Source organism: Caloenas nicobarica, chromosome 1, assembly GCF_036013445.1.
Source record: "Caloenas nicobarica isolate bCalNic1 chromosome 1, bCalNic1.hap1, whole genome shotgun sequence".
Classification (NCBI taxonomy): domain Eukaryota; kingdom Metazoa; phylum Chordata; class Aves; order Columbiformes; family Columbidae; genus Caloenas; species Caloenas nicobarica.
The window spans coordinates 215,412,136-215,432,783 of NC_088245.1; the positions used below are offsets into that span (position 1 = coordinate 215,412,136).

Sequence of the window (20,648 nt, forward strand, 5' to 3'; positions counted from 1 at the left end):
AATACAATTTATTTACAAGTAGAAACACTTTAAAAATGTCACCACCCCCCCACCCCACTGTCCCCAAGGGCTCCCAGACACAGGGAGGGGGCTGGTGGCCATAGGGTTGCTCTGTCCCCCATGTCCCCATCCTGGGGGGGCTGCAGGATCGGGACCCCCCACCCCGGGTGCAGGAGTGGGGGGTGATGCTGGAGGTGCCCCTGTAGCCCAGGGACAGCGGTGGGACACAGGGCAGTATCACACAGGGAAGGTGGCCCTGTCTGTGTCCCCCCAGCAGGGGTTGGTGGACCCTGGAGGGACAGGGAGAGGAGGGGGGCACACGGGGGAGCACAGGCTGGGGCCACCTCAGACTTTTGTGTCCTTGACTGATCGGCGACTGGGCTGGAAGAGACAGAGCAGAGAGGGGACATCAGTGAGTGTCACCAACCCCACCTCCCCCGCCCCCAGCCCTGGGCGGGGTTTGTGCCCACGCTGGGACCCTCCACGGTGCTGCAGGGACAAGGCCACCCCTGCTGTGACAACAGGGACATGTCCCCCCTATTCTCCCCAAGAGCTCAGGGCAGGGGGTCAGGGCCCGGGGGTGACAACGTGCGTCCCCTCATGTCCCCCCCACCCCATAGGGAGCTTGGGTAACAGGTTTAGGTGCCCTGGGGGGGATGGGGAAGCAGAGGACACATTTAGGTGCCCTAGGGGGGTTTGGGTGACAAGTTCAGGTGCCCTGGGGGTGTCCAGGGGAGACGGGTGACAGGTTTGGGTGCCTTGGTGGGGTTTGGGGGCAGGTGACACATCTGGGTGCCATGGGGAGGGTTGGGGGCCACGGAAGGTGGGGGGGGGGTGCCAGGTTTGGGTGCTCTGGTTGGGGTTTGGGGCTGCAGGTGCCAGGTTTGGGTGCCCTGGGAGGGGTCTGGGGGCTGCGGGGGGGTGGCAGCCGTCCCTACCTTGCCCTTGGGGGACTTGGCGCTGGCGATGCGGGGAGAGCGGCGGGCGCCGCCGCCGCCGCGGGGGGTGCCCTTGGGGGTGTTTTTCCGCCCGGCCGCCCGACGCAGGAGACTGTTCCCCAGCTTCTTGGGGGTGTTGAGGATGCTGAACGCCAGCGACTGGCGCTTGTCGGCCTGCGGGGATGGTGGGAGTGTGAGCTGGGGGGCAGGACGGGGGGTCCTGACCCCCCGATTTTTCCCCACCTCCTCACCTGCTTGGCCGGGGGCTGCACTTGGCTCCTGCGGGCGAGCTGGGAGATGCGCCGCTCCCGCGGGGTCTGGGGCCGTGGGAAGCAGCTGGTCGCCTTCTTGGACTGGAAAAGAGGGGACAAAAGGGGACAGTGAGCCCTGAGGTCACCCCACCCTGGGGGGCTGGGGGCACAGAGGGGACAGGAGGCTCAAACCGTCCCCTCCTGCCAGCTCTGTCCCCAAGGCCCCCAGCAGCCACCTCAACATCTGGAGAACATCTGCAGGTGTCCCCCAGTGCCGTTCACCCCCGCCATGTCCCCAGGCTCACCTCGGGGGTGTCGGGGCCCTGGTGGGACTCGTCCGAGAGGCGTTTGCGCTGCTGGCGGGTGGTGATGCCGGTGCCGATGGGGACGGGCTGCACGCTGGCACGGCGCAGCGTCTCCTCGGGGTCCCCCATCTTCATCTCCTCGTCCGTGATGGTCCCCAGGATGTTGGAGGGCTGGAGGTGACACAGGAGTTGCCACCGACGCTCCCAGGCGCCGATGAACCCCAAACTCCAACGCTGGGAGTTGTAGAATCACAGAATGCCCTGAGCTGGAAGGACCCACAGGATCATGGAGCCCAACTCCTGTCCCTGCACAGGACACCCCACAGGTCACCCTGTGTGTCTGAGGACGTTGTCCAGTCTCTTCTTGAACACTGTCAGGTTGGGGCCGGGACACCTCCCTGGGGAGCCTGTTCCAGCGTCCAGCACCTCTGGGTGAAGAACCTTTTCCTCATGTCCAACCTGACCCTCCCCTGGCACAGCTTCCTGCCATAATTACTATTATCTGCCAGAAAACCTCATTTTACGTGGCTGCAGGACCGCTCTATTTTTATACTACGGAAATTAAAATGAATTTTTGAATCAATCATTCCCCACAAGCCTTCACTTCTCATGAGAACACAACAAAAATCAGTGGCTTTTCCTGGGAGGACAATAAAACCCCATCCCTTTGCTCAGCAAAACCACCGAGATGCTTTGACCAGGATCTATTTTAAGCTCCGTTTCGGGAGTTTAACTCCAAACCCTTACCCGGCTCTCCAGGGGGTAGCAGGTTTTCAGGTGGGGGGGGCAGGCGCGGTTCCGCTGCTGCAGCTCCGCGATGCGGTTCCAGTCGTCCAGCTGCTCCGGCTCGTCCTGGCACGTCCCCAGGTAGAAGCTGCTCCGGCCTAAACCCAAAGGAGAGTTCAGGGGGCGTCCCAGGTGTGGAATTAACCCCCAGAGCCCCCCCGGCCGCCCCCACGCACCAAGGCTGGAGCTGCTGCCGCCCCCCTGCAAGCGCCGCAGGGAGCTGCGGGTGACCGGCCGGTAGCCGGGGAGCCCCAGCAGCGCCGAATTGCTGGGGGGGTCTTGGGGGGAGGAGGTTTCCAGCTTGACCAGGGACTCCTGGGAGGAGAAGCTGGCGAGGGAGCGGGTGGAGGCGGCCGAGCGCAGGCGGCTCTTGCCGGGGTCGGCGTTCGGGGGCGGAGGCGCCGGGAGGCTGCGGAAGGAGACGTCGGCACTGGAGGGTTCCTCAGTCTTGGCTTGTTTCTGCGGGGGGGAATCCAGAGACGGTCAATCACAGATGGTTTGGGTTGGAGGGACCTTCCCAGCTCCCCAGTGCCCCCCCTGCCATGAGCAGGGACATCTGCACCAGCTCAGGTTGCTCAGAGCCCCGTCCAGCCGGGCCTGGGATGTCTCCAGGGATGGTTCAGCCACCACCTCTCTGGGAACCTGGGCCAGGCTCTCACCACCCTCAGGGCAACAATTCCTTCCTCATGTCCGGCCTGAATCTCCCTCCTTTAGTTTAAAACCATCACCCCTTGTCCTATCGCAACAGGCCCTGCTCAAAAGTCTGTCCCCATCTTTCTCATCAGCCCCTTTTAAGTCTGAAAAGACCACACTAAGGTCTCCCCGGAGCTTCTCTTCTCCAGCTGAACCCCCCAGCTCTCTCAGCCTGTCCTCCCAGCAGAGCTGTTCCAGCCTCGGGTCATTTCTGAGGCTCCTCTGGCCCCTCTCCAGCAGCTCCATGTGTGTCCTGTGCTGAGGACCCAGAGCTGGCCCAGCACTGCAGGGGGGGCTCACAGAGCGGGGCAGAGGGGCAGAATCCCCCCAAACCTGCTGCTCACGCTGCTGGGGATGCAGCCCAGGACATGGGTGGATTTCTGGGCTGCAAGCGCACATTGCTGGCTCATGGCCAATCTTTCACCCCCAGCATCCCCAAGTCCTTCTCCTGGGGGCTGCTCCCCATCCCTCCATCCCCAGCCTGGATTGACAACAGGGGTTGCCCCGACCCGGGTGCAGGACTTTGCACTTGGCTTTGTGCCCCGCAGATCCCTCCCTGCCCCACAGCCAGGCGCTCACTTTGGTCATGGTGATGTTGATGGTGGTGCGGCGCCGCGCTGAGCGGGTTTTGCAGCCAGAGTCGAGCGAGACGTCGCCCAGGGAGCCGGCACTGCTCTCCAGCCGTGACCGCGTCCGGCTGGGGATGGGGGTGAAGTAGAGGCTCTCCAGGGACTCCACCTTACGCGGCAGCTGCTGTGACACTGCCGATGTCTCCAACCGTGAACGACCAGCCTTCCTGCAGAGACGGGGCACAAAGGTGGCGCTGACACCGGGGTTTTTGCGGCACTGGCAGCAGGACGGGCTCTGCTGAGCTGCGGGGGGACGGTACCTGGTGGAGTTGAGCGGCTGCGCATCATCCAGGCTGAGGTCGAGGCTGTCAGCGCTGAGGTCCGCGGGGTTCTGACTGAAAGTCTCCTGGCCCTTCAGCGTGTCTGTTGTCACCTGGAACTTGCCAAGATCCCGGAGCTGCCGATTGGCAAATTCGACCTGGATGGAAGTGGGGAGGGATGGGAGAGTGTGGCCAGCAGGTTGTCCTGCCCCTCTGCCCTGGTGAGACCCCATCTGCAGAACTGGGTCCAACTCTGGGCTCCCCAGTTTAAGAATCACAGAATCATTTTGGTTGGAAAAGACCCTCAAGATCATCGAGTCCAACTGTTCTCCTACCCCTGGCACTGCCCCATGTCCTGAGAACCTCATGTCTGTCTGTCCAACCCCTCCAGGGATGGTGACTCCAGCACTGCCCTGGGCAGCCTGTTCCAATGCCCCACAGCCCTTTGGGCAAGAAATTGTTCCCCACATCCAACCTCAACCTCCCCTGGCGCAACTTGAGGCCGTTTCCTCTGGTCCTGGCGCTTGTTCCTGGGGAGCAGAGCCCGACCCCCCTGGCTCCAAGCTCCTTTCAGGTAGGACCAGGAATCACTGGAGAGAGTCCAGGGAGGGACACAAAGATGCTGAGGGGTCTGGAGCATCTTTGTGCCGAGGAAAGGCTGAGAGAGCTGGGGCTGTTGAGCTGGAGAAGAGAAGCTGAGAGGGATCTGATCAATGGGATCAATATCTCAGGGTGGGTGTCAGAGGATGGAGCAGACTCTGTTCAGTGGTGCCCAACGCCAGGGTGAGGGGCAACGGGCACAGACTGGAACACAGGAGGGTCCATGTGAACATTAGGAGAAACTTCTTTGCTGGGAGGTGCCAGAGCCTGGACCAGGCTGCCCAGAGTGGCTGTGGAGTCTCCTTCTCTGGAGACGCTCAAACCCCCTGGACCAACCTGTGTGATCCGCTCTGGTGACCCTGTGTGATCCACTCTGGTCACCCTGCTCCAGGTGGGTTGGACTGGATGATCTCCAGAGGTCCCTTCAAGCCCAACCAGTCTGTGATTCTGTGATCCTCTCAGCAAGCCAGTGGTGATGAGGAAGAGGAGGAGGCTGAAGCTCCGTCACACCCACCTGAGCCTCCAGGCTGCGGACTTGGCTGCTGAGGTTCCTGCAGCTCAGCTCTGACTCCTTGGCCTGCAGGACGCTCCGCTCCAGCTCCCTGGCCAACCTCTCCGACTCGCTCCGCAGCTCCGTGTTTTCCTTCTGCAGCTGCTCCATGGCCTTCAGCTTCTCTGCCAGGTCCTGGTTCTGCTGCTTCTTTGCATCATAGTGAGTTTTTGCCTTTTCCATCTGGGATGGCAGAGAGAGAACCCGTCAGGCTTCCCTGTGACACGCTGCCTGGAAAGATGGGGACAGCGGGGACATGCCAGCCCCCGCCATACCTGGCCTTTGTAGTGCTCGGCCGCTTGCTCCTTCTGGGCGAGCTGCGCCTGCAGCTCCGTCACCTTGTCCTGCTGCCGGGTGGCTTCTGCCTGCAGCTCCTGTGGGCAGGGAAGGGACCGGCTCAGGGACATCCCACACATCCCCTGGAAGCCACCAAGGGCTCAGCCCTCCTGTTTACCTTAACTCGCTGCTGCTGGGTGCGGGTGGCTTTCTCATGCTGGGTCAGCTTTTTATTTAGCTCCTCCACCTGGAAGGACACGGCTGGGTCAGCATAAAATCACAGAATCATTTTGGTTGGAAAAGCCACTCAAGATCATTGAGTCCAACCGTTCCCCCACCCCTGGCACTGCCCCATGTCCTGAGAACCTCATGTCCGTCTGTCCAGCCCCTCCAGGGATGGTGACTCCAGCACTGCCCTGGGCAGCCTGTTCCAATGCCCCACAGCCCTTTGGGGAAGAAATTGTTCCCCACATCCAACCTCAACCTCCCCTGGCGCAAGTTCAGGCCGTTTCCTCTGGTCCTGGCGCTTGTTCCTGGGGAGCAGAGCCCGACCCCCCCTGGCTCCAAGCTCCTTTCAGGCAGCTCAGAGATCAGAAGGTCTCCCCTCAGCTCCTGTTCTCCAGCTGAACCCCCAGCTCCCTCAGCCGCTCCCATCACACTTGTGCTCCAGCCCCTCACCAGCTCCGTTCCCTTCTCTCAACTCGCTCCAGCACCTCAAGGCCTTTCTTGGTGTGAGGGGCCCAGAACCGCCCCCAGGATTCGCGGTTTGGCCTCCCCAGTGCCCAGCACAGGCCGGTCACTGCCCTGGGCCTGCTGGCCGCACCAGTGCTGGTCCCAGCCAGGATCCTTTGGCCTCTTGGCCACCTGGGCACACGCTGGCTCATGTTCAGCCGCTGTTAAAGCAGCTCTGGGTACAAGATTCCCATCTACAACCCTCCCACAGAGGAGCACGTCTTCCCCTTGTGGGTTCCTTCCAGCTCAGCCCATTCTATGATTCTACAAGCTGGCAGTTTTGGGCCCCAGTTCCTGCTTCCCAGGTCAAAGGTCCAAGCCCAGAGACTGAAAGCCACATGCCCTGTGGCTTGGTCCCCACTGCAAACGGTTCAGGAGACGAGAGAGTGGCTCTGGTGGGACGGGGCAGCAGACGGGGCTGTGCACTGTCACTCTTTAAGCAGCCAGTACGTTGCATGAGTTACCTGCTTGGTCTGTTCTTTCTGAAACACCTCCAGCTGTTCCACCTGCAAACACAAAACACAGAAGTGAACACGCGGCTGGTCTGGGAAAGGCTGCTTGGGGAGCATGTCCCAGAGCCCCGCTCCTGGGCTGAGCAGGAGGATGAGGATTCAGGGGTGTGGAGGAGACCAAAAGGGCAACGGAGCTGGTGAGGGGCTGGAGCACAAGTGTGATGGGAGCGGCTGAGGGAGCTGGGGGTTCAGCTGGAGAACAGGAGCTGAGGGGAGACCTTCTGATCTCTGACCTGCCTGAAAGGAGCTTGGAGCCAGGGGGGGTCGGGCTCTGCTCCCCAGGAACAAGCGCCAGGACCAGAGGAAACGGCCTCAAGTTGCACCAGGGGAGGTTGAGGTTGGATGTGGGGAACAATTTCTTCCCCAAAGGGCTGTGGGGCATTGGAACAGGCTGCCCAGGGCAGTGCTGGAGTCACCATCCCTGGAGGGGCTGGACAGACGGACATGAGGTTCTCAGGACATGGGGCAGTGCCAGGGCTGGGGGAACGGTTGGACCTGATGGTCTTGAGGGGCTTTTCCAACCAAAACGATTTTGTGATTCTAAGAAATGCCCCCTTTTCCTGGAGAACCCCCCCACCCACAGCCCACTCACCGGGGACGCCATGGGAGCCCCTACCTGCGCCGTCAGCCTCTGCCTCTCCTCCAGCAGCTTCTTCCTCTCCTCCAGCGCCGCTGCTTTGCTGCTCTCGTGCTCGCTCCTCATCGCCTCCAGCTTCCGCACCGCCTCCTCGGCCTCTTGCCGGCTGCCGGCCACCAGCTCCTCTGACGCCACCCGCAGCCGCTCCATCTCCCGCGCGTGTCGCTCCCTGGCCTGGCCCAGCTCCGCTTCCAAACGCTGCTGCCCGCGGCTCCGGCTCTCGCCGAGCCCCCGGTTCTCCTCTGCTAGCCGCGTGTTGGCTTGCTGCAACCCCGCCAGCCGCGCCGCCTGCTCCGCCGCCTCCGCCTGCAGCCGCTGCACGGCCTGGTCCTGCTCGGCCGATCTCTCCCGCAGGGACGGCAGCTCGGCCGCCTCCAGCTTGGCCCGTGCCAGCTCTGCTTGCAGGGCGGCCAGGGTTTTCCCCCGCTGCTCCAGGTCCTGGCGGTGCTGGCTCTCCAGGGAGGCGCGCTCGGCTTGCAGCTGCTGGCAAAGGAGCTTGAGTGCCGGCAGCTCGGCAGCGAGCGCCTGGGCAGCACCAAGCTCCTGCTGCAGCGCGGCCAGGAGCTGCTCCTTCTGCAGACACTTGTCCTGGCAGATCTTCGCCTCCTGGCGCAGCTCGTCCTCCCGCTGGCTCTGGCAATGCCGGTCCCTTTTCAGAGCCTCGATGGCCAAGCGCTGCTTCTCCATCTCCTCCTGGCACCGCTGCACCTCCACCTTCATCAGCGAGCACCTCTCGGCCGCCCGGGAGGCGGCGGTGGCCATCTCCGTCTGCAGCACCCGCAGCCTCTCCTCCAGCTTCTTGCTCTTCTCCGACTCGGCCATGATCAGGCGCTTCAGCTCCTTGCTCTCCCCTTCCTTCTCCGTCACCTGCCGGTGGAGGATGGAGACCTCGTGCTCCAGGCTGCCGATCAGGCTGTTCTTCCTCTCCAGCTCCTGGACACACTGGGACACTTGCTCCTTCCAGTTCTCCTCAGACCGGCCCTTCTCCTGCGCGGCGGAGCGGAGGGACGCCAGCTCTTTCTCAGCGGTGGCCGCGGCAGTTTTGCTCTGGCTCAGCTCCCTGCCCTTCTCCTGCAGCTCCTTCCGCAGGGCGTCCACGGTGGCGTCGTGCAGAGCCTGCGTTGACCTCGAGGCTTCCAGAAGCTTCTGCAGCTCTGACACTTTCTCCTTCTGCTGGGCCGCGTCCCTCCTCGAGGCCTCCAGCTCCGCTCGCTCCACCAGCGCCGCCTCGGCTGCTGCTCGCTCGCGGGTGGCCATGGCCTCCTGCTGCTCCCTGCACTTCTGCTCCAGCCCCTCCACTCGCAACCGAAGCGCCTGCATCTCCTTCAGCTTCTCCTGGGGAAGGTCTTGGTTCGAGCTGGGTTCCTGCTCCCTGGGATGGGTTTTCTTCTCTGAGCTTTTGAGGGATGTGTCCTTTGAGCAGGTGGCTTGGACGCCGTCCCCCTCCCGCGGCACGTTGTCCACTTTGGTCGCAGCGAGCTCTCCTTTCAGCTTGCTGACCGTCTTCTGCAGGTCCTTCAGCTCCTCGCCCTGCGAGACGTTTTTCCGCCGCAGCTCCTCCATCTCCCCATCCTTCTCCTCCAGAAGCTCCTGGGACCGTTCCAGCTCCTCCCGGTGCGCTGTCCGCTCCACTCTCTGCTCATTTAGAGAGTTTTGCAGCTTCACCTCCAGCTCCGCCTTGCGGGTTCGCTCGGCGGCACAATCCGCCTTGGCCCGTTCCACCTCCCGCCGCAAGCGTTCGGCTTCCTCTTCCCAGCGTGCCAGGTCCTGCTGGTGCTCCCGCAGCGTCTCCTCCAGCCGGGCACCCAGCAGCGTCACCTCCCCGGACAACTTCTTCATCTCCACCTCCACCTCCAGCTCCCGCTGCCGGCCGGTGGCGGCCGCCCGGGAGAGCTCGGCCTCCGCGTTCCGCAGCCGTTCCGCGGCGGCTTCCAGCTCCCTGGATTTCAGTTTTTCCTGGGAGAGCTGCTGGGAGAGCCCCTCCAGCGCCTCGGCAGCCCGTCGGGCATCGGCCTCCAGCCCAGCCGCGCGCTGGGCTGCGGCTTGCTCGGTGATGGCCACCTTCTCCCGCAGCGAGGAGACCTCGGCCCTCAGCTTCTGCTCCTCGCCCTCCTTCTCCTTCGCCCGCGCCCGGGCACTGGATAGGTCAGCCTGGAGGGTGGCCAGCTTCTCCCGGTGCTCGGCGGCCAGGCGTTCTGCCCGCGTCTCCAGCGCGGCCGCCTTCTCCTGTTCAGCTCGCAGCTGCTGGCAGACCTGGCCGTGCTCCCGGCTCAGCACCCGCATCTCCTCCTCCAGCCGCCCACGCTGGCCGTCCTCCCCTCGGGCAACAGCAGAGGCTCCAGTTGCTTTCTCCCCGCTCTCTTCCAGTGCCCGGCGCTCAGCTGACTCCTCGTCCCGCTCCCGCACTAGCTGCTGCCTCTCCGCCTCCAGCTCGGCAATCCTGGCCAGGCTGCTCTCCAGGCTTTCGGCCGCTCGCCTCTTCTCGTCCTCCAGGATCCCCTCAGTGTTCCGCAGAGATTCCTCCAGGAAAAGCAGCCGCTCTTGCAGGCGGGTGTTCTCCCGCGCCAGCTTCTCCCTCTCGGCCAGCCTCTGCTGGCTGTCGCGCAGCCTGCCCTCCAGCTCCCGCAGCCGCGCTCGCAGCTCCTCCGCCGCTCCCTGCTGCTGCTGGGCCCCCAGCTCCAGGATCCTGCCCTCCAGCTCGCTCACCCTGCGGCTCAGCTCAGCCTTCTCCTCCGCCCAGGCGGCCTGGCCAGCATCGCGGGCCTGCGCCACGGCCTGCAGCTGGCTGCTGAGGGTGGCGTTGGCCTCCCCGAGCTGCTGGAGCTGCTGCAGGGCTGAATCTCTCTCCCGCAGCGTCTTCTCATGCTGGGCGTCGAGGGCAGCCAGCCGCTCGGCCTCCGCCTCGTGCCTGGCTGCCGCCTCGGCCTCCCGTGCCCGCAGGTCCTGCTCCAGCTTCTCCTGGGCCCGCTGGATCTCGGAGAGGGAGCTCTGGAGGTTGGCGACAAGGTTGCCCAGCTGCTGCTTCTCTTCCTCGAAGCGGCCGCGTTCAGATTGCAGGGCTGCCTCTCGCTGCTGCTTCTCCTCCTCCAGCTGCAGGACAGTGGCCTGGAGCTCAGCCCCTTTTGCAGTGAGGCCGGACACCTCCTGCTTCAGCTCCTCCAGCTGCCAGAGAGAATCACAGAATAGTCTGGGTTGAAGGACCTTCCCAGCTCCCCCAGTGCCCCCCTGCCATGAGCAGGGACATCTGCACCAGCTCAGGTTGCTCAGAGCCCCGTCCAGCCTGGCCTGGGATGTCTCCAGGGATGGTTCAGCCACCACCTCTCTGGGAACCTGGGCCAGGCTCTCACCACCCTCAGGGCAACAATTTCTTCCTCATGTCCGGCCTGAATCTCCCTCCTTTAGTTTAAACCCATCACCCCTTGTCCTGTCACAACAGGCCCTGAAAAGCCTGTCCCCATCTTTCTTATCGGCCCCTTTCAAGTACAGAAAGAATCATAGAATGTCAGGGATTGGAAGGGACCCCGAAAGATCATCCAGTCCAATCCCCCCTGCTGGAGCAGGAAAGGACGCAACAAGGTCTCCCGGGAGTCTTCTCTTTGGAAAGGGGGGAAACAAAACACACCCCCCCTTCCACCAGGTGTTACTTGAGCTGTATCCAACAGCTTCACCTTCCCCCCCAGCACACCGGTGCACCCCAGCGCCTCCCACTTCCCCCCAGCCTCGTGCCGCTCCACCCCTCGTGACCAAACGCCTTTTCTCACCATGCAGGAGCTGCCCCATGCTGGGGGAGCCAGTAGCACCCCGGGAGCCATATTCCCAAATTTGGCACAAAAGGGGCTCCCACGGAGCGCTCAGCCCCACAACCCCCACCCAGCAGCAGAGAGCAGCCGGCTCTGCCCCACGTGGCTTTGCCTGGCACCCCCAGCACTCGCCGGTTGTCGCTGCAGGAACCAGCGGCTCCCTGCAGACCCAGCCATACCTTCAGGACATCCCCCATGACCTCTCCCTTCTCCTGGGTGCTGCAGTCCCCCAGTTTGGCCAGTTGGTCATCCAGCAGAGAAATCTTCCCCTGGAGAATCTCGACCATCTCTTCCGAGCATTTCTGGGGACAGAGATGGGGGACAGAGCATGACGTGATGCGAGGGAACCCCGAGTTTAATCAACACTGAGTTTGTCTCAGGGTTTCTCTGCTTGCTGCAGGGACAGCAGCCGACACACGTCCCCCAGCCTGGGAGGCTGTGGGTGCAGCAGAGTAGGGGACACCCCCCGCCCCGGCGGGACCCCCCTCACCTTCTCGTGCAGGGCAGTCCGCAGCTCGCTCTCCAGCTGCCCCTGCTTCTCCTGCGCCTGCGCCAGGGCTGCGTTGTGCTCCTCCGACAGCTCGTTCAGGGCCTCCTGCAGCTGCACCAAGTGGCTGGCGATCTCCCGCAGCTGCAGAGGGAAAAATAACAATGTTCCTGAGGAGGGACAGAGGGTGCCCTTGCTGGAGCACCGCGCGCAGCAGCACCCACGGACATGCAGGCAACCCCACCCAGCGCCTATTTCTCCCACCGTGATTTCCCTTCGGATCAGGATCTGGAGCCCAAAACAGGCTCAGTCAAGGGGCCAAGATCACACCAGGCCAGTGGCAGAGCCATATGTTGGTGCCAGCGGCTGAACACGAGCCAGCGTGTGCCCAGGTGGCCAAGAGGCCACAGGATCCTGGCTGGGACCAGCACTGGTGTGGCCAGCAGGCCCAGGGCAGTGACCGGCCTGTGCTGGGAATGGGGAGGCCAAACCGCGAACCCTGGGGGCGGTTCTGGGCCCCTCACGCCAAGAAAGGCCTTGAGGGGCTGGAGCGAGTTGAGAGAAGGGAACGGAGCTGGGGAAGGGGCTGGAGAAGGAGGTTGAGGTTGGATTTTGGGAACAATTTCTTCCCCAAAGGGCTGTGGGGCATTGGAACAGGCTGCCCAGGGCAGTGCTGGAGTCACCATCCCTGGAGGGGTTGGACAGACGGACATGAGGTTCTCAGGACATGGGGCAGTGCCAGGGGTGGGGGAACAGGTGGACTCAATGACCTTGAGTGGCTTTTCCAACCAAAATGATTCTGCAATCAAAATCTCCTCCCCGGGTCCCGTCACAAACCACTGGGCTGTGGGGACAGGCAGAGGACACAGCGTCCCATACCTTGAAGGAAAGGTCCCCGTTCTCCTCGGAGAGCTGGTTGATTTTTCGGTCCATTTGGCCCTTCTCAGTCTTCAGGTCCTGGCACTGCCTGAGGGCCTCGTGCAAGCGCAGCATCAGGCTGGGGGAGAGGAGAGGAGGTCGTTACATCGCAGCTTAGCAGGGCACAGAGCAATGTGGGCAGGGACGTCACTGGGGACCAATGCTGCTGGATATGGCTGAGGAAATTCAGGTTTCAAGGCATCTCTGCGCCGTGGTGAGAAACCACCATAAGAAAGATGAGGACAGACTTTTGAGCAGGACCTGTTGCGATAGGACAAGGTGTGCTAGTTTTAAACTAAAGGAGGGAGATTCAGGCTGGACATGAGGAAGGAATTGTTGCCCTGAGGGTGGTGAGAGCCTGGCCCAGGTTGGCCAGAGAGGTGGTGGCTGAACCATCCCTGGAGACATCCCAGGCCAGGCTGGACGGGGCTCTGAGCAACCTGAGCTGGTGCAGATGTCCCTGCTCATGGCAGGGGGGCACTGGGGGAGCTGGGGAGGTCCTTCAACCCAAACCATCCTGGGATTCTCTGACTGCTGAAGCCATCACCTCCCTGGGCTGCAGAGGAGATGACACAGAACAAGAGGAAGGTTTGTCCTCATCCCCATTTTGTGCTTTGCTGGGGAAGAGACAACGTGGAGCACGGGAGCGACCAGGACCAGCCCGGCAGGAGGGCACGGATGTCCCCCACGATCGATTACCTCTCGTTCTTCTCCCGCAGCTCCTCCATTTCCTTGGGCTCCAGCTGGTCAGCAGCTTGCTTCTCATTGAGCAGAGTCAAGCGCTCGATCCGCTGCTGCATCATGGTGATCTGAGCCTCTGGGGAGGGTGGAACAGAGAAAGGGCCTGTTACCATCTTTTTATGTCACCTGAACCCCCCAAAACAGCCCAGTGGAGGATGTGTGTCCTTCTCCCGAGCTGGTGAGGAGTCACTGCACAGAAACCCTCCACAGCAAGACAGGGAAGAGCTGGGCTGCTCACATGGGCGCTGCTTCGGCCACAACTTTTGTTGTCAGGGATGTATAAGGCAATACAAGAGGGAAGAAGAAACCTGCAGGCTCCTCCACACACGTTTGGGGAAATCCCCGGGGTGGAAAACGTTTGAGATGCGGATGGCAAGACGCCTACGCCTGCCAGCCTGCGCCAAATCGTTTGGCAGAGGGACCAACAGGCATCTCCGAGAGATGCTCAGAGGTGTTAAAACAGCATCAGAGCTGTCTTGGCTCCCATCAGCGAGGATTTCTGCTTCACGCTTTGGTCTGGATTAATGGGAAGGGTCCCCTTTGCTCAGCATGGAGAGAGGGGCAGCAAACCCCAAGCTGCCCTGTCTGCTCTGGAAAGCAGAAACGCCCAAAAGCCGAAAGCTGTGTTCGCCTGGGGTCCGTCACGATGGACTGTGCACGAGCACAGTGACAATGGGGCCAAAATGACAACAAAATCACCAAAACCAGATGAGGTCCCACCCCGCACCCCAGGATGTCCCGTTAGCAACTGACCCTTCTCCGCCATGAGCCTGCGGTTCTCTGCCAGCTCCACCTCCAGCTCATCCCGGTTCTCTCTCTCCACAGCCAACTGCTTCTTCAGGCGGCGCAGCTGGAACTGGGGGGTCTGCATGACGTCCCCCATGGGCGAGGCGGGCGGCATGCTGCGGAGAGGCAGGTGCAGAGCTCCGTTATCCCGAGCCAGGAAGGGGATACGCTCCCTCTCGGTGCAGCTGGACCCGCTCTGATCCCCCTGATCTTGGTTTAAGTTCCCCCGGGTCTTGGTTTAGGTTGGACATGAGGAAAAGGTTCTTCCCCCAGAGGTGCTGGACACTGGAACAGGCTCCCCAGGGAGGTGTCCCGGCCCCAACCTGACAGTGTTCAAGAAGAGACTGGACAACGTCCTCAGACCCACGGGGTGACCTGTGGGGTGTCCTGTGCCGGGACAGGAGTTGGGCTCCATGATCTCTGCAGGTCCCAACTCAGGACATTCTGCGTTTCTTTGATCTCAGGGGCAGGTTCAGAGCAATAACTGATGCCTTGTCACCGATCTCCTCATCCTCACTGTGCTGACACCAACCTCTGAGCATCTGACGTATGAAACCTGCACTGGTCCCAGGGCAAAACATCCGTCTCCCCTCATGCCAAAGCCGGGGCTCCACCGCAGAGCCCCCCACAACACAAACCTGGTCCCCTCAAACCCAGCCGGCCCAGGAGAGGAGCACAGGCTGCTCTGGGAAGTGTCGGTGCTCATTAGGCTGAAACGAGCTGGGCTACAAGGAGCTAATTACAGCCCAAATCACCCCAGCACCGCGCAGCTCTGTGTCACCAACAGGACAGCACCGCGGGAGAGAGGGGGACCCTGTCGCGCCACCCTGCATCCCAGTGACATCTCCAGGTCCCAAAAGCTGCCCAGTCTGTACCCCCTACCCAACCCTTCAGCAGCCACGAGGCCAAGGACGTACTTGTTGGCGCGGGAGGAAGAGGAGGAGGAGGAGGAGGCGATCTTCTGCAGCTCCAGGAAACGCACCTTGCACTTCTGCGGGACGGGGAGCACAGGGGACGGCTCCTCGGAGCTGCTGCCGGACGAGGACGGCAGCACTGGGAATCGCAAACGAGAGAGAAGCGGGTCGTGATCTTTACATCAATACCAGGTTTAGCTGCCAAAATCCCTAACGCACAGGAACCGCAGATTCCGCCGGGGATGAATCAGCCCAGAAAGCTGTAAACCTGCCTCACACCCCTGTCCCGCTGGCTCCCAACTCTCTGCTCCACCACAATGCTTTGGGCAGCCAGGGAAGCTGCATTTCGGCAGCATGTGCCACAAAACCGGGCGGCGAGAGCCCAGCAGGTACACAGCAGCACCGCTCTCAGAGCAGAGCTGCCACGGGACCGTTTTATAGCACTCGGTGCTGGGGGATCTGGGTGGTGTTGCTGCTTTTCTGGTTTGGCAGCTATGGCAGCACAAACCAGGGGGGGTGGAAAAAAAAAAGGTTTTATGCTTTAGAAAATGGTCACCCGTGCCAGGGAGGTGCTGCTGGTGTGGGAGCTGCGAAGGAAGATCCCAGCAACATTCTGCACCGCTGCTTGCCACAAGGACACGGACCGTTTGTCTGACCCGAGCTGGCACTTGGACATCGATACAGCAAACCTGTCAGTCTGACCAGGTGTGAACTGGTGCTGGCGAGGAGAAAAACGTGCCTGATGCTCGGCCGGCACAAGGTTTGGGCTGTTATTGGTGCCACAGCAGAGGCTGCTGGGGTCCAGCGCTCACCTTTCTGCTGCAGAAACTTCTCCAGGTTCTCATACAGGCTCTCCTCATTGTCCAGCACAAATTTGAGGATCGATGCCAGCTCGACCTGTGCCGGAGGAGCCGCGGCTCAGAATCACAGAATCGTTTGGGTTGGAAAAGCCCCTCAAGCTCATGGAGTCCAACCGTTCCCCACCCCTGGCACTGCCCCATGTCCTGAGAACCTCATGTCCGTCTGTCCAACCCCTCCAGGGATGGTGACTCCAGCACTGCCCTGGGCAGCCTGTTCCAATGCCCCACAGCCCTTTGGGGAAGAAATTGTTCCAAGATCCAACCTCAACCTCCCCTGCCGCAACTTGGGGCCGTTTCCTCTCATCCTGGCGCTTGTTCCTGGGGAGCAGAGCCCGACCCCCCCTGGCTCCAAGCTCCTTTCAGGCAGGTCAGAGATCAGAAGGTCTCCCCTCAGCTCCTGTTCTCCAGCTGAACCCCCAGCTCCCTCAGCCGCTCCCATCACACTTGTGCTCCAGCCCCTCACCAGCTCCGTTCCCTTCTCTCAACTCGCTCCAGCACCATCAAACCTGGTTACCTGGGTCTCGTAATCAAACTCGTTCCAGTCCCCAGGGCTCCTGCAGCTCATGGACGTGTGATACAGGAGCAGCACGGCCACCTGAAACAAATCAAGTGAGCGTCACCGACCCCAGGTCGGTCATCGCCACATTGGCCGGGAATAAAACCCGCCGCGGTTACCTTGGCCAACGCCAGCTCCTCTCCCTCCAGGAGTTTCTGCGCCGACACCAGGTTCTCCGCGGCCGATTTGTGCTTGCAGTGCTCTGCAAAATGAAACTGAAGTCTGAACAAACGCAAATGATGTATTTTTGTTGTATTCTTATAACAATATGCTTCTGACATTATCAAAGAATTTTGACAAATAAGAGATCACTGTTTATCGCTACAACTTATGGCGGCTCCTGCTTGGCAATAAATATCAACAATCCCTTAAAAAAAAAAAAAAAAAAAAGCAAACCAAACCAAAAACACACCAAAAAAAGCCACAAAACACAAAACAGGGACAGGAGTTGGACCCGATGATCCTTGTGGGTCCCTTCCAGCTCAGGACATTCTATGATTCTGTGATTCTATGCAACATGCAGCAAAGGATTCCCCATCACGTGGGAGCCCCTGCCAGCCCTCCAGGTGACACTGTGATGTGTCCCCAAGGAGAGGAAGCACCCGGCGGGCTCAGCCTTTGCCGTTAACTCCAACAGGGATTTTCTTCCTCCCTTCCTGGAAATTTAACCCCCAACCCGCTGCCTCCCTCTCATCATCTCCCTGCACCTTTCACTCCTGCGGTGCCAAGCGCGTCCCACCTACAGCGAGTGGCACACGAGGTGGGACACGGTGTCTCCCCATCCAGGAGAGACTGAGCTGAAACACCAGAGAATTCCTGTTTCCCTTCCCAGGATAAAGGGTTTTCCAGCAGGATTAGGGAGAGGGGACACCGAGCAGGGACAGGGGACACCGAGCAGGGGCTCTTACTCTGCAAGAAGCCGCGGATGAAGGAGATTCTCTCCAGCAGCGGCTGCTCCAGCACCAACTCCCCCTCCTCGCTCCTGTGGCTGGAAAAGAGCGGGGGTCACATTAACACTTAGCCGATGGATTAAACAAATAACGCTTTTCTTTTTGGCGACAGAGCTGACCAAGCAAAGGGCTGGATCTTGGGCATCGTGGGAGCCGGGGAGGCAAAACGTCACCACGTGGGAGGCCCCCCGCTCCCCGCTGGGAGCCCATGCTGGATTTTTGGGGGGGCTGACGCTGCCACGTGTTGCTCCCGTTCCAGATCACACTCTTCCTCAACAGCCACCAACTCAAAATGAGCCCGCGCGCCTCAAACCCGCGCTCGACCGGCGCTGCTTTGGGCCCTTCGGTTACTCCCGGGGTGCCCAAAGTGGGGACCCAGCCAGGGGGAGTGGCCGGCGTGAGGATTTTCTCATCGTCCCATATTTTCTCATCCTCCCAGCTTTCCCAGCTCATTCCCGGTGCTGTCGGGAGCTCCCCAGCTCCCACCCCACTTATCGAGCTCCATCAGGCCTGTTTTGTGAGCACACACTGCCGGTGATCCCGGCTTATCCGAGCCGGAGCACAGACCCAGGAGGAGATTAACCAGCTCTGACTAAATATATGCCGGGTGCAGGCGGCTCCTTCCCCCCCACCCAGCGCGGGCAGATCCCGGCTCTCGTTAACACCGCGCGGGAGGTAATTAGAGCAGCCAGGCTCCCGCTGGAAGGGTTGGAAGGCAACGCCGCGCTCGGAGCCCAGCGGCAGCCTCGCGCCCTCCCAATTTGCCTCACCAGCTCGTTAACGACGCGGAGCAGAGCGCGCTCGGTCTTGGCTCCAATGCTCGTCATGGTTCAAAGGTTTTAATCACCCTTGGGAGGGATTCCTCCCAGCTCCACGTTCCTCCAGCCCTGCCCAGCCATGGGATGGAGCAATCGGGCTCTGTCCTGCCTGGACGGGACGTCGCAGCCACCTGATGTCCCCAGGGGACAGGAGCACGTCGTGGGGTGGGCGCTGGCGTCCTTTGAGCTGCTTTACAGACCTGAGGATTCCTCAGGATCCCGAGGCTGTGGCTTAGGAAAACTCACCGGGCTGTTTTCCTCACCGGAGTGGGTTTTTTATGCAAATAAAGCGCCAACAACAGAAACTCCAGCCAAAATCCTCCCTGGGCAACCTGGGCCAGGCTCTCACCACCCTCAGCATCAAAAATCTCTTCCTTCTATCTACTCTGAATCTCCCTCCTTTAGTTTAAACCATCACCCCTTGTCCTGTCACAACAGGCCCTGCTTAAAAGTCTGTCCCCATCTTTCTTCTCGGCCCCTTTTCAGTCCGGAAAGGCCGCACTAAGGTCTCCCCGGAGCTTCTCTTCTCCAGCTGAACCCCCCAGCTCTCTCAGCCTGTCCCACAGCAGAGCTGTTCCAGCCTCGGGTCATTTCTGTGGCGCTCCAGAGCGGAGCAGAGGGGCTGAATCCCCTCCCTCAACGGACTTTTCCACACAGGGCAGCCCAAAAGGCTCCTTGTCCCGTCCACAGCAGGTTTACACGCGAAGGAGCCGCAGGGCAAGGGCACAAGCCCCGTGTTTCTCCGTAGCGGGCACTGGGATTCACCGGAGCCTCACGCGGCGGAGCCAGAGACCCGGCACCGGCTCTGCCGGAGGAGGAACGTCCCCAAACTCACATTTTGTTGATGATCCTGATGAAGACGCTACAGTCCTGGAGCTGGGCCAGATCACGGAGGGGGTCGGTACAAACCTGTGTGCTGTTCACCTACAAACAGGGGCGAGACGGTCAGACGCCGACGTCACATGGCACCACGTAACTCATGACCTCGCCATCCTGGCAGGGGACAACCGACCCTTCCGACACCCCCGCCCCAGACCCAACAGCCCCTTTCTGGTCCCACCGCCGGCTCCCGGGCGGTTTCCGCGGCTGGCACAAGCTGTTCCGGCATTTCTGGTTACTCCAGAGGAACGGGGAGCAGAGCGTCTCCCGCAAACAGCCGGGAACAGCAGGGACGTGGCTGCCCCAGCCGCAAACCCCCGGTATCGTGTCCCCGAGACGCCGCCGGTGACAGCACTAGCTGGGACCCCCCGTGTAGAACGTCCCACCGACAGCAGGGGAAAAAGAGACTTTACCCAAGCGAGGAGAGCCGCGGCTCTCGCGCCGTGAAGAGGCATCTTGGCGAGGCTGCCAGGTCACTGCCCAGACCTAGAAATGCCAACAAAGGGGGAAAGAAAGAAAAAAAATAAACACAAAAATTAAGGTCAAACATCATAATTAGGTTAATATAGAGCTTGCACACAGCGCTGGGCACTTGTGTCCATCAAGAGAGGACGGGAGCAGCCGCATCCTTCTGGTTTTCAGCCAGGTCCCCTCCCACAGCCGCCGGACTGTTCCCCCGGAAAAAACAGCTGCTCAGGCCCCCCTGTCCCCTCCAAACTTCACTTTAATAGTTTTTTAATAGAAATGTATAGAGGTTTAGCTCCTCGAGACCCCACTCAGCCCCCATGTCCGGGGAAGATGCAGCATCCTGGTGGGTCAGTCCATCAGGTCACACCACGGCAGCACAAAACAACCGGTCATGGCTCAGGCTGGCGGCACCGGCAGCTGGCGGCACAGCGAGGGATCCTGCCCGGCTGTGGGCTGTGCCAAACCGTGGGGATCCCCGGCCCGGGCACCCAGCCGGCTCCTGGCACTCGCTGCCTGCTGGGGACGGCGTTTCCCCAGTGCCAGCACCTCCGGCATCCCGGGAAAACTCAGAAAAACATGAGCAAAATCTTGAGAGGCAGACAGCGCGATTAAAGCGTCAAAATCTGGTACATATGTGGACGCCGTGCTGAGAACCGCGGTGTCCCCGCGGGACGGGCCAGGGCGGGAACGAATCCCCCGGTGCTGTGGGGAGAAGCAGCCGCAGATCCCAGCGTGGCCCTTGGGGAGCAGAAGGGACCGGGGACCAGCGACAAACAAGCACCAAACTGGGCAGGAACAACCAGCTGCGGCTGAGTGTGGTGGGAGAATGGGGGGGTGAGCTCCCACAGAGCCCACGGGGGGAGGAAATTTTTAAAAAAAGGAAAAAAAGAAAAGAAAAGAAAAGGAGAGAATTTGGGGTGCTGGGGGCTGAGCTCCTGCAGCTGCTCTGGCTGCGCAGCCACCAAAACGCCGGTGGGACAGGAGCCGGGGTCACCGGTCCCCCCCAGCCCAGCTGCCATCGCCACGGGGGCTGGAAGGAGCCGGCAAAGGTCAAGCAGCCCCAGCCGGGCCCGGCGAGGCGGCCAAGCCACGGGAGCGCTGCCAGCTCCCGCTGCCCGCTCAGGGGAGCGACCCCCCGGGGGAGCCCCCCAGCATCGCCGTGTGGGGGGAGCAGGGATGAGCCACCCCGGGATCGGTGCCACGTCCCCCCCACGCTGAGCTCAGCCTCCCGGTGCCACCCCGGTGATCCGGGAGCTGCCGGGAGCGGAGGCGGGGGCCAAAATCACCCAAAATAGCCCCGCT

General features: G+C 61.5%; 2 protein-coding genes across 3 annotated transcripts in view; both read right to left on the reverse strand.

Moving 5' to 3' along the window:
* Positions 1-20,648, reverse strand: part of LOC135988764 (gastrula zinc finger protein XlCGF26.1-like) — a 129,858-nt gene that overhangs the window by 37,624 nt on the left and 71,586 nt on the right. The gene's annotated exons all lie outside the window — the stretch shown is intronic.
* Positions 53-19,364, reverse strand: NUMA1 (nuclear mitotic apparatus protein 1). 2 transcript variants are annotated; one of them, XM_065634859.1, is made up of 25 exons: positions 19,292-19,364; positions 18,835-18,923; positions 17,140-17,219; positions 16,351-16,433; positions 16,190-16,270; positions 15,628-15,712; positions 14,819-14,954; positions 13,869-14,017; positions 13,074-13,191; positions 12,336-12,453; positions 11,460-11,600; positions 11,149-11,271; positions 7,149-10,331; positions 6,485-6,526; positions 5,467-5,535; positions 5,288-5,386; positions 4,977-5,195; positions 3,863-4,020; positions 3,553-3,769; positions 2,457-2,739; positions 2,242-2,378; positions 1,495-1,665; positions 1,190-1,291; positions 939-1,112; positions 53-381 (listed from the first exon to the last, which is right to left on the reverse strand). In XM_065634859.1, exons 1-25 carry the CDS (start codon positions 19,331-19,333, stop codon positions 346-348), a joined length of 6,135 nt encoding a protein of 2,044 aa, XP_065490931.1. In that variant the 5' UTR covers positions 19,334-19,364; the 3' UTR covers positions 53-345. The 2 variants fall into 2 exon arrangements, with proteins under 2 accessions (XP_065490931.1, XP_065490923.1); XM_065634851.1 differs by having other exon boundaries at positions 2,242-2,739.